We start from the raw sequence: 12,621 nt of genomic DNA on the forward strand, positions 1-12,621 counted from the left end.
TTACAAATCCAATATTTGGATTTTAGACTACTCTTGGAAAATGACAAGATAGCAAGCTAGTCTCTACAGGACCACAATCAGCTGGACATGAATAATTGGCTACCCCCTTTTTTTTTTTTGTAAAGGAGCACTCACAGTGCCCACTGCCTCACTCCCACCCTTTGCTTGCTGCTTCTCGCCCAGCTTCTGTAGCCAGTTGAGTTAATGATCTCAGCTTAACCCAAAGGGAACTAATCTAATGGGGGTCATACAGGTCACTGAGCAATAAAGGTGACCTGGATGTCTCTGAAAAAAATCCCTGCCATACCCACAGGCCCACATTTTAATACAGTATCTGTAGCCTTACCACCAGAGTTCCTAGGTGGTATAAACGGTTAACAGCTCAGATACTTGGAGGTTCAAGTCTACCCATAAGTACCTAGGGAGAAAGGCCTGGTGATCTATTTCTGAAAAATCCTCCAAGGAAAGCCCTGTGGAGCACACTTCTACTCTGACACACATGGGGTTGCCATGAGTCCTAATCAACTGAACAGCAACTTTTTTTTTTTTTTTTTTGGTTTTATTTTCCAAACATTTCATCTAATCTTCAAAGCATTCCCTTGAGGTAGGAATTGAAAGGCAGTGAGCTATACAGCAAGGCAAAGGGTCAGCAAAACCTCAAACATGTTATGGAAACGTGTGTACAATTTTTTTTTTTTTTTTTTAAGAAAGTGTCCACAGCTTGCACGATGTTCTGAGGGATCCTACAGCGCCTAAAATACAAATCCCTGCTATCCAGAGGACAGGGCCCAGGCTTTGCAGCCAGGACACGCTGCCACTTCACTAGCTGAATCACCATTTAATGGTCACCAATAAAATGAAAATGACCTAACTGTCTTGCAGGTTTGGGGGGATAAGAGATCATGTATTATTGAAGCATCAGGAGGAGTGCAATAAATGGTGCCCGCCTCATGATTTATCAGGTGGCAAACAGGCAGGCTGAGGACGATGAAGGGGCCCTAGGAGTTTCCAGCCCATTGCTCTTCCGGGTGCGCAGCCATCGGCCGGCGGGCTCCGGGTCAGGAGCCGAGCCACGGGTCAAAATCCGCTTCGGGGAACTGACGCCGGTCAGACGTGCTTCGTCCCCGTCAGCGCCGCTGCGGGGCAGGTCGTTCCTCAGAGCCTCCAACTCCGGTGGCCGCTGGCCGCGGCGCAGTAGCGTGCTCCCCGAGCTCTGCCGCGAGCCTACGGGAGTGCGCGCCGGGCAGCGCCCGCCAGTCGCAGCCGGAAACGTAGCGCAAAGAGGCGCGCCCCCGGGGCCCGGGCCGGGCCTACAACTCCCGTCACGCCGAGTTCCAGGGCGCGGCCGCGCCCCCCGGGACCCGCGGCCAATCCGCGCCGCAGTCCGGAGTCCGGAGGGAGGCCGCCGCCGCCCTCGCGCGCTCCTGGGATCCCGAGTGGAGCCGACGGCGGCGGGGACGGCGCGGCTAGAGGGCGCGGGCGGGCATGGTGCGCGGCAGGATCTGCGGGCTGTCGGCCCGCGACGTGCGCTTCCCCACGTCGCTCGGGGGCCACGGCTCGGACGCCATGGTAAGCGACGGCTGGGGCGCGGGAGGCGCGCGTGCGCTGGGGGGGCCCCCAACTTGGGAACCGTTGTTTGGAAAAGTGGGAGGTGCGGCGGTGGGGGAAATTTTTTTCCAGCCGTGGGGGAATAAAAGTGTCCGGAAACTCTCCACCCTCCTGGTTGTTTTCGTGTTTGCTGGGGTTTAGGATTTCTCCTTTTTTGCATTTATGATTCCCACATTGCTGGAAATGGTAGGATGTGTAATATACAGCAATAACCAGAAGGTTTGTTGAGTCCCCCCCAAAGAAATCCGAGAGCACGGAGCTGGCTTCTGTACGGAAAACTGGATGGGTTGGGGGTGATGGAGACCAGGAATCCTGGAGTGAGAGTTTTGGGTGGTTATCCTGTCTTCGACACAACTTGCTGTGTGACCCGGAGAAAACTCTAACTTCTCTGTGCCTCTCAGGGCCACCTGTGAAGAGAAGGAGTCACAGTCGGGCCGAGAAACCAGACAAGTTTCTAAGAACTCTGGGTCACATGAAAGATACCCGATTGCAGAGAAGGCCTAACTAAGGCTGGGGCTGGTGAAATTACGTGAAGATATGGATATAAACGGGTTTGTCAAGTAGAGAGTCTTAAGAGAAACAGTAAAGTAAGGGCATGGACTTTTACTTCCTCCTGACTGCTGAAGGGCCTTTTGAGAATGTTAGAGGAAAGAAAAAATGAAAAACCAAAGTGGAAAAGTAGAGAAAAGAGGGCCCGTTGAGACTGTCACCCTGAGTCACTCTTTAAACCTAGAATTCAGCCTATCTCTTGAGATCACCTTTTAGTGAAACAGCAGAGTGGCACACAAGATAAAGAATATTACTGGTGAGATCAGTGCCCTACTTAAAAACCATCAGTAAGAGACCAAAAGGTCAACCATTTCTCTAGAGCAAAGATGAGAAGATAAGGGGGCAGGTAAATTAGAGTATGAGAAGGGAACAAACAGGACACAAAGAGAGTGTTGACACACTGTGGTAAATGTAACTATGTTACTGAACAATTTATATGAAAATTGTCAAATGGCAACCTAACTTGCTAGGTAAACTATCACCAAAAACTCAATAAAATATTTAAAGAAAAAAAAAAAGGCACGTTAGAAAGAACCCCAGACCACCTAGTGCAGTGATTCCCAATTATATGAGCTCTGTGCAGGGTCCCCCACCGAGCCCTCACTGCCTCTTGTGGTGCTGGCCTTGAATCTCCACTGACCACAGGGCTGCAGCAGAAAAAGTTGCATCTGTATGGGATCGATGTGTGAAAACATGCCAGCAAGTGAGAAACGTAAATGTTAGGATAATGGTTACCTCTGCAGAGAGAGGGGAGTGTGGTCAAGGAGGTGTACGCAGGACTAATTCAGACTGTAATGTTCCCTTGAGTTAGGTCGAGGGCACATTAGTGTTCATTACATTATCTGTACTCTTTGTGTGCCTGAAATATTTTATAAAAATAAGCTTATTGTGGGGACCGTGGTCTCAGGGAACATCTAGCTCAATTGGCATAACATAGTTTGTAAAGAAAATGTTCTACATTCTACTTTGGTGAGTAGCGTCTGGGGTCTTAAAAGCCTGTGAGTGGCCATCTAGGATACTCCACTGGTCTCACCCCTTCAGGAGCAACGAAGAATGAAGAAAACTGAAGACACAAGGGAAAGATTAGTCCAAAGGACTAATGGATCACATCTACCACAGCCTCCACCAGACTGAGTCCAGTTCAACTAGGTGGTCCCTGGCTATTACCACGGACTACTTTGACAGGGATCACAATAGAGGGTCCTGGACAGAGCTGGAGAAAAATGTAGAACAAAATCCTAACTCAAATAGAAAGGCCAGACTTGCTGGCCTGACAGACTGGAGAAACCCTGAGAGTATGGACCTAGACACCCTTTCAGCTCAGTAATGAGGTCACTCCTGAGGTTCACCCTTCAGCCAAAGATTGAACAGGCCCATGGAACAAGACTAAAGGGGCACACCAGCCTTGGAGCAGGGACTGGAAGGCAGGAGGGGACAGGAAAGCTGGTAACAGGGAACCCAGGGTTGAGAAGGGAGAGTGTTGACATGTCATAGGGTTGTTAACCAATGTCATAGAACAATGTATGGACTAACTGTTTGATGGGAAACTAGTTCTGTAAACCTCCATCTAAAGTTTAATAAATAAATAAGCCTTTTAGGAATCCCCAGGTGATGCAAATGGGTAATGCACTTGGCTGCTAACCAAAAGGTTGGAGGTTCAAGTCTACCTAGAGGTGCCTTGGAAGAAAGGCCTGGCAATCTACTTCCAAAAAATCAGTCATTGAAAACCCCAAGGAGCACAGGTCTACTCTGACACACATGGGGTCGCCATGAGTCAGAATCGACTTAACAGCCGCTGGTTAACTGGTTATTAATCTCAAGTATTCTTGGTGAATCCATGTTATTGCTAATAATAACAATAATAAGCATCTCGTTAAATAAAGTTATTAAATGAGAAAGCATGTCTTTTATTCTGAGATTAATTTCTTCCCACTTTTTTCAATCTTTAAATATCTTTTTTTTTTTTTGATCTATAGTGTTAAATGACTTAAAAGACACCCACCTGACAATCTTTTGTAATCTCCAAATGTTTGAAATTTTCCTGGCTTGTAAAATCCAGACACTCGATCTAGTGCAGCTGCCTTTGCTCTGAGGCCAAGCAGCGTGGATAAGCCACAGAATCTCTCCAAGCTTTTGTTTTCTCATTTGTGAAATGCTTCATACATGTAAATGAGATGCCTATAAAGGGCTTAGCCAAGTCTGATACAGAGAAGACCCTCAGTATGTTGGCTATAATTGTTATTTACCTATGAGGAAACTGAAGCAGAAGCGATTCTGATTTGGACTTGCCTGTACTTTGTAATCAAATGGTCGACAGTTCAAGTCCTCCCGGGGCTCCCCGGAAACCCTATGGGGCATTGCATAGGGTCGCTATGAGTCGGAAACAACTCGATAGCACTGTTTTTTTTTTTTTGTACTTTGAATGTGCGAAGTGTTAAGGTAGAAGAATTTAAGAAATGGAATTTGGGCCTGAGTGGTTTATGACCCCTGGGTAAGGAGAGATAATCTGACATCTGTGTTGCAAGTTCATAAATACTTGAGTATTTATCTGCTGGAGATACGTGTCCTGGCCTGGTTCTTAGTGCCTTCTTAATAGAATGTGCTACTTTGCAATTCTCGGCCGTACTGCCATCGCTGTCGTGATTGCTTCACATGCCCTGACGGTGTGCTGGACTCAGCAATTCTGCTACGTTCAGGACTTAGCAGAGTAAACTTTCCTGCTCAAAAGTAGGATATTTTCATGAATGAGCCTTGAAACTGTCCCCAGAATCTGTTAAAGCAAAGATTTCTGTTATGATTTCTCAGAAATGCAGAGCACACAGTCCTCTGGTGTATATACCCTTTGCTTTCCTGTTCAGGCACTCCCCGGGGTCCCAGAGAGCCTGGGGCTGATAGCCCAGACCCCAGCTCCAGCTGACCCCTTGACACTTCCCAGTACTTTTCCTCCTCTTTTATCATTGTCTGGTGAGCTCCTTGGAGAGGCTGTTCCAGACCACTTTGTCCTCCAGGCCACCGCCCTCCACCCTCACCAGTTAGAAGGTGTTGCCCTACACCACTAAGAAGACTAAAGACAAGTGTACCCAGAAGACTGAAGACAAGTCTCCAAAGCAAACCTTTCACCCTTCCTTTTATTCTCCAAGTCATGTTCTTCTCCAAAACTAATCTATCCTCCTGTGCCCCCATTCCCACCCTTCTTGACTCCTGGGGCTGCCATTCTATTCTCCTCCTCCTCCAGTATGTTCAGTTTTCGGTCTCTCCCTCTCCAGTGGTTCCTTCTCCATCCCATGTGGACACAGCTTCCTGCCAACCCTAGCACCTCTCTCTCTCCCATTCTGCAACTGCCCCTTCCTCGTCAAACTCTGAGTTACTAGTCTAAGCCTGTTGCCTCACGTTCTTTATACCTACTTCCTCCTCAGTCTGAAATGCACTTCTATTTCCTTCTCCTGAAATTGCCCGTATTACTTCTGCATCCACTGTCCTTACCCTCAGCTCCATTTCACACTGTCTACTGCCACCTATTCTGCTGGCCTCCTACCTCGCTGACTGTTCCTTCTCATCCTGTACTAACCCCTCTTCTTTTCTCTCCAAGGCTCAGGGCCCAACACCCCCCTTCTTGCTGCATGCTCCCGTTTAGACCACATTCATGGCTTCAGTGCCACCTTTCTGCCAAAGACTCCCAAATCTCATTTGTGGACCTGCCGTCTCATTTCAAGTGCAGTGCCATCTGGGCATTTCCAGTTGGGTTTTTCTCCTTCGTGCTAAACAACACCATCACCACTAGTTGCCATGGAGTCGACTGTACCTCATGGCAACCCCGTGTGCGTCAGAGCAGAACTGTGCTCCACCGGGTTTTCAGTGGCTGATTTTTCAGAAGTAGGCTGCCAGGCCTGTCCTCCAGGGCACCTCTGGGTGGACTCGAACCCCCAACCTTTCAGTTAGCAACCAAGCACATTAATGACCCAGGGCCTCCCAGGCTAAACACAGTCTGTCTAAATTGGAACTCATCAGCTTCCATCCCCAGTCTTGCTCTCCCTTGTGATCCGTCTGAGATCATTTTGCCAGGTACGTGCACTCAGAAGCTTAAAGCCACCTTTGGCTCATCCCTTCCTTTTGACCCTCATCTAAGGCTTCAGCGAAAGGTTTCCCTTTTCTGTTCTTCTCCATGTAACCCAGGAACTGTCGATGGGTTTTTAATTCATGGAGTCTCTCTTGTAGCCTTATCTCCCAGCTCTTTCTTCAAGGACTCAGATCAGGCTGTCACCAACCCTTGAGTCCATTCCAGTCTTTCTCCTTTTCATCCCCCTTACTGCTTTCACTGCTACCATTACCTCCATCTAGATACACAACTGGAATTATATATTCCACCTAGAATATCCGCCTAGAATAGGCTGCCCTCCCAGATCCTTTCTGCCCCTTCCCCAGTGAAAAGTCCCCATCTCAGCTGACCAGCTCAAGTGCTATTTTCACCATAAAGCCTTTTCCAGCTTCGACTGTGTTTAACTAATAGTGCTTTCTGCCTGTCTGTTGTAGTTTGCATCTCCCCCAGAGACTTACCATGTTCTACCTTATATTATTAGTTTTTATAACCGGGTTTTCAACACTAACTTCTCCAAGGGCACATCCTATATCCTCCTCAGAAACCTCTGTTGCTGACACACAGCTGGTGTTCACATCGCATTGAATTCCCTTGACTGTAGTTTGACACCAGACTCAGGCCCTCTTGTGCATCCCGTATTTTTTTTTTTTGTTGAATAGAGGGATTTAAATTCTGCCTCCAAAACGTACAAGTCATGTTATCTTGGACAAGTTATCAAACCTCTTTAAAACTCAGTTTCGTCACCTGTAAGATAGGGATGACCTCCTACTCTGTTATTGCTGTGAGGATTAAATTAAACCATTGACGCTCTTAGAATAGTGCCTAGCACAATAAAAAACAACCCAGCACAATAAGGGTTATGTAATAATAATAATCGTAATAAGTTGACACACTCCTGTGCAGAGTTCTTTAATAGTTGCATCCACATTCAGATCTTCTGCCCCTTGCTTTTTGGGGTCTGCATTACCTGCCCCCACACCCTTTATCCAATCTTACTTAGAAGCCAGTGTCCTCGTGGGCCTTTTGCTTTTCTGTCCCACACAGTCTCTGGGGTTTGTGTGTTCTCCCGTGCCCGGGTGCTTTTGTCTGCCTCTTTTCCCAGCCCATCCGAGTGGTCTTTGTCCCCTCAGGAACTCCTTTAAGTTCTACTTCCTCTTTGTTCTTCTTCCTTGAACGTCTGTAGCATTTCTAAGCCACCACACTTCAGCATGGAACTGTATAGTGTCTTGGCTTCTTCTCACCTGGTTCATGTGTGTCGGCTTCTTCTCCCTGCTGTGTGATAAACTTCTAGAGACAGACTTATTATTTCTGCATCTTCCATATCACAGACGGTGTTGAGCTTCGTAATAGTTGGTTAATAAATACTTGTTATAAAATACTGTTTGAGAGTAAAACAGAATAAAACAAACAAACAAAAAAATGGGTTAGTTTATTTGTCTTGAAGCTTTAATTCTTCCTTTTCCCCCAGTCATCTCGTCTGAACTTGTGCCCTTGTATTTTAGCTCTGCTATAAACTGCTGCAATGAGGATAAGTCTAATTTTACACGAAAGCTTTCTGAAACCTTGGTGTGTTCACTTCTAAGATGCTTGTGAATGTTACTTTGTTCAAAGAACTGAGATGGCTGTTCTGGGTTTAAAATTGAGCTGAAGGCCAAAGATGACATAATTGCAAGCTGACATTAGAAATGTGTACATTACACTTGTTAAAATAATTTGACTCTTTCAGCAGGGCGTTCTTGTCCATTCAGAGCTCCTATGTTTTGTTTGGGGCACGTGAATGGTTTCCTTAGATTGGAGCTTTCTTGCATATCCTCTGTTGCATTTTCTTGCCTGTTTTTGGATTTCTCATGTTTGCTTTATTTGGGTGGGGGCACATTTTTTCCTGCAGCACACAGACCCTGACTACTCGGCTGCCTATGTCATCCTAGAGACTGATGCGGGAGATGGACTCAAGGGATATGGAATTACCTTTACTTTGGGAAAAGGCACTGAAGTTGGTGAGTTGAACATTCTTTTAAAGTTCCAGAATGCTTAATTTTCCCTTGGATCCAGTGCTAGCTGTATTTTTCTTTGTATTTATACTGCTAGAAGTGAGTAAAAACATTGTTTCTGGTTTGTTATTTATTTCATTTGGAAAAATTAAAAACTGGCAAAATTTGGCCTCTCTCCTTGCAGTCTCTTATAAACTATTGAAAAATCCTTGAATCTTTGTCCATTTCTCTGTTGTGATAACTACAAAAATGCTATTCTTTGGCTTTTGGCTTTTGGCCACTGTGGGGCTTTGAAGGGCTGAGCTAGGCTAGTGACCAAGGAAGGCGAGAGGATTAGACTTGAGCTCATGTAGCAAGGCTTAGTGTGATGTGCATAGCGAGTCTCCTTGCTTTTCAAAATATTTCCCACCAAGTTGGTTTGTAATTCACTCATCTTCCTGGCAAAAAAAAGTGAAGGGGGGGGAGGGGCTTTGGCCTGCCCAATTTCAGAAGTCTCATTTGGGACAGCAGTCTTTAGGGTGCACACATTTAAGTCTCTCACTCAGAGCTGGGTGCGATCTCAGTGGTGATCTCGAGGCCCTCATTTTTTGTTTTTTTAATTTAAATATTTTTTAATTCTAGTTATTTTTTAGTTGATAATATACACAGAAAATATACATCAACAGTTTCTACATGTACCACTTAGTGACGCTGACCACATTCTTTGAGTTGTGCAAACATTCCCACTCTCCTCTTCTGAGCTGTTCCTCCCCCATTAACATAAACTCACTGCCCTCTAGGGTTCCTAGCTAATCTTTCTGAGTTCCTGTTGTCACTTTGATCCCATATATGAAAAAACCCAAACCAAACCCATTGCTGTCAAGTCGGCTGTGACTCATAGCAGCTCTGTCAGACAGGTAGAACTGGCCGCAGGGCTTCCAGGAGCCGCTGGCAGATCCGACCTTTTGGGTAGCAGTCATAGCTCTTAACTGCGGTGCCCCCAGGGCTCCTTGATCCCAAAGATAGTTCTTAAAAGAGTATAATGCACAAGGCAGACCTTTTTACTAGTAAGCTGAACTATTGTTTAGTTTTAAGGAGACTTCAAGGGATATTTTTGGAGTCTGTCTCAGGGCAATGGTTTCCGAGTTGTTCCGCATTTTTCCTCTGAGTCCCTTGTTTTTGAAAAAAGGAAAGTGAGGCCCAGAGAGCTACTCTGATAGCCCGGAGTGCTTTCTTTATGGAGCATTCAAATATAAATTATTTGTTTATATTTTTTGGCTATGAAATACATGTGTGTGATACAAAATTCGAGAAGTACAAAAGGGAGACCTTCGTCAAATCAACTTCAATGGACCATGAGGAGCCGAAGCCAAATTATGAATGGAGGAAGAGTGAGGGTCCCGGAAGGGAGGAAACAGATTCCGTAACTTTGGTGGTGATGGGAGACCTTTTCCATGAGTATTTGCAATGTCAGTCCTCTCTAGTTGTAGAATTAAATTCTTACCCACTGAAAGCTTTTTTTTTAATTTTTAGTATTGTTGAGCAGACGAAAGTAGAGTGTGTATGTGTTTGTGTGTGTGTGTGTGTAAGAGAGGAGATGGATGGATGGGTGGGTGAGTGGGTGGGTGGATGACAAGGGCACCTTTCTTGAACTTTAAATTGATAGCACCAATGTGACCACTGTTCTAGCCATTGGTAGGGGCTGGTGAGCAGTCATCAGTCAGTCATTCTCCAGACTTGTCTTGAGGGCTGCTATGTATCAGGCACTCTGTTAGCCACTGGAGAAATAATTTTTAAGAGGGAGAGAGAGAAGGAAGACAGAGTCTCAACATACAAGGAACTTACAAACTTATCCAGGAGACAAACACAAAAGGAATTTTCATAGTACAGTGTGAGAATTACTCTTTTTAAAAAGTGTGTACAAGATGCACCGAGGGGGCTGGTTCACTCTGTCTAGGAGGGCCAGGGAAGGCGTCAGAGCACAGGTGACGCTCTGAGGTGCATCTTGCGGGGTAACTAGCAATTTTCCAGGCAGAAGGAGGAGACCGGGAAGGTATTCAGGGCTCCTCTCCCTCTCCTCCCCCCACTACATCATTGATTTACTGTTTGAGTTTTCCCAAGATAGTGGTTGATTTTATCGTGATAGATTTGGGAGCTGTTTTTCAGCTCCTCCTGCAATCTTAATTGTCCCTGCTTGTAAGCTGAGCACTTTTGGAAGCTGCAGTCTTCCCCTACACTGCAGACCATACAGCACAGCCCCTGAAGGTTGGGTTAAATTCTTCAGGCTTACAAAATACAGCAGCACCTTCCTCACTATGGGACAGGCCATTGGAACCACGCCGATGGTTCCAAGACTCTGTCCTTAGACAGTCAAGACTTGGAGCTGCTGCTTTTAGAGCTTTGCTGCCTTGCGCCCACAGCAGAGGGACTGTAAGCAGACTGTGTGCTCACTAGGACGATACCACACTCTCCTTGGGTGGTTGCTGAGGTCAGCGCAATAGGGCCTTCACTAACCCCTCCTCTCCTCCACTCCCACCCCTCCCATAAGCCCTTTTTCTCAATCTGTCTCACTCTAAAAGCTCCGCTGAAACCTGTTCAGCATCACAGCAACACACAAAACCTCTAGTGACAGATGGGTGGTGGTCGTGCCTGGGGTGCTTTGGCTGGGAATCGAACCCAGGTCTCCTGCACAGAAGGCAAGAATTCTATCACTGAGCCATCACTGCCCCTTTGGCAGTTTACACAGAGTCTAAGTTACATAGTCCTGTTATACCTCTCAAGTTGGGGTAAATCCATTTCAGTCTCGATGGTTTTAATAAATGACTGTTTTGTGGTCATATTGTTGGCTTCCGCCTTTTTCAGACCACAGTGTGCTAGAACCCACTTAGCCTCGCTGCATATTCCAGTGGCTCACTACCGTCTCACAGTGCTACATAGCACTTGCATGAAAGATGGACTTTCGTTAGCTCAGCCGTTCTCCTGCAGCCTTTATCAGCTTACTTACCTAATCAATCATTCTTTTATGATCCAGAGAACTAAAAAAAGAGTGCTTTCTTCATTACTGTGAAGAGAGTGGTTATGTTTGTGTGTGTGAGAGAGAGAGAAGGAGAGAGGGTGGGTTGGTTATGTTGCTTTTTTAAAGTATAGAATAAACTAATGTAGGTTTTAAAGGATAGGAAAAGAATAAAGAAGAGATGGAAAAGGAAGAAATTTAAGAGAGGGAAGTAGCCTCAAGTGTTTGCACCACCGCCCAGACTAAGGCACCCATGGTTATCACAGGCTTTACTGCGTCTCCTTCCAGTGCTGGGGGGTCCCAGGGAATGAGGGTGACTGGAGAGAACGCCTGGGTTTAGTCAGCAAGAAGCTGCCGTCAAGGGCCAATTGTTCCAGACGCATTTCCCACCCACCCCATCCAACAGGCAAGCCTGAAGTGGACTGTACTCCACCCTGGGGTCAGACCACCCTGGTGAAATTTTGACGAGTGCAGTAAATTTTAGTTAACTTCCTTCAGTGGACTTATTTTCACCAAGGGAAATCCAGGTACTGTGTGCATCTCTTAGGGCCATAAAAAGTGAGATTACACTTAGCTTTTGTTAAGTACATTGACTATCCTGGTGCAAACCAGTGGTGTGCCTCAGGCCATGATTTATAGGAACAATCAAAGCAACAATACTGAGGTTTGATAAAGATAATCACATAGCTTACTATGAGCTGCTTTCTCTTCAGATTTTCTTTAATCCAAGAACACCAAGCACCAAGGAGTGAGGAGGATTCAGTCTTCTTGAGTTCTAGGGAATGAATATCTGAACTAGAATGATTATTTATGCCGTTAATAAAAGCCCTAGAGAACAGGGAACGGGTGGCTCAGCCTTAATGGCTGTAGACTACAGCAGGTGCACAGTCATCTGAGTTGTTTCACACAAAGGCCAGGCACGGCCTAAGAGCACGTGGTCCCACTTTAAAAACTTCCTTCTCATAGTATCTGGTATTCAAACTGTTTCACTACAACTGTCCTATTAGAAGATCTGAGAATTTTAATACTGAAGCAATGGCAATACCAAACAACAAGTTTATCAGTTTATTTGTTTCTTTTTTTGTAATAATTGCTTTGGGGCTAAGTTAATGACTTGATTTAATTATTTTGGTCGTTTGGTGTTGTTTAGCTGCTGTCAGGTCAGCCCCTGACTCATGGTGACCCCATGCATAAAGGGATCAGACACAATCTATAGAGTTTTCAGTTGGCTGAATTTTTGGAAGCAGATCGCCAGGCCTTTCTTCTCAGCCTGTCTTACTCTGAAAGCTCCGCTGAAACCTGTTCAGCATCATAGCAACACACAAAACCTCTACTGACAGATGGGTGGTGGCTGTGCTTGAGGTGCATGGCTGGGAATCGAACCT

General features: G+C 45.8%; 1 protein-coding gene across 4 annotated transcripts in view; it reads left to right on the forward strand.

The window, feature by feature from the left end:
- The first annotated feature begins 1,477 nt into the window (after positions 1-1,477).
- ENOSF1 (enolase superfamily member 1) overlaps positions 1,478-12,621 on the forward strand; it is a 31,071-nt gene continuing 19,927 nt past the window's right edge. For all 4 annotated transcript variants that reach the window (XR_002784831.2, XR_002784834.2, XM_003406380.4 and 1 more), the window contains exons 1-2: positions 1,478-1,569; positions 8,142-8,250. Coding sequence is in view for 2 of the 4 variants with exons in the window: in XM_003406380.4 (XP_003406428.1) it covers positions 1,486-1,569; positions 8,142-8,250 (193 nt within the window). In the remaining 2 variants the exon portion in view is untranslated. The remainder of the gene's footprint in view (positions 1,570-8,141; positions 8,251-12,621) is intronic.

Source organism: Loxodonta africana, chromosome 11 (assembly GCF_030014295.1).
Source record: "Loxodonta africana isolate mLoxAfr1 chromosome 11, mLoxAfr1.hap2, whole genome shotgun sequence".
Classification (NCBI taxonomy): Eukaryota; Metazoa; Chordata; class Mammalia; order Proboscidea; family Elephantidae; genus Loxodonta; species Loxodonta africana.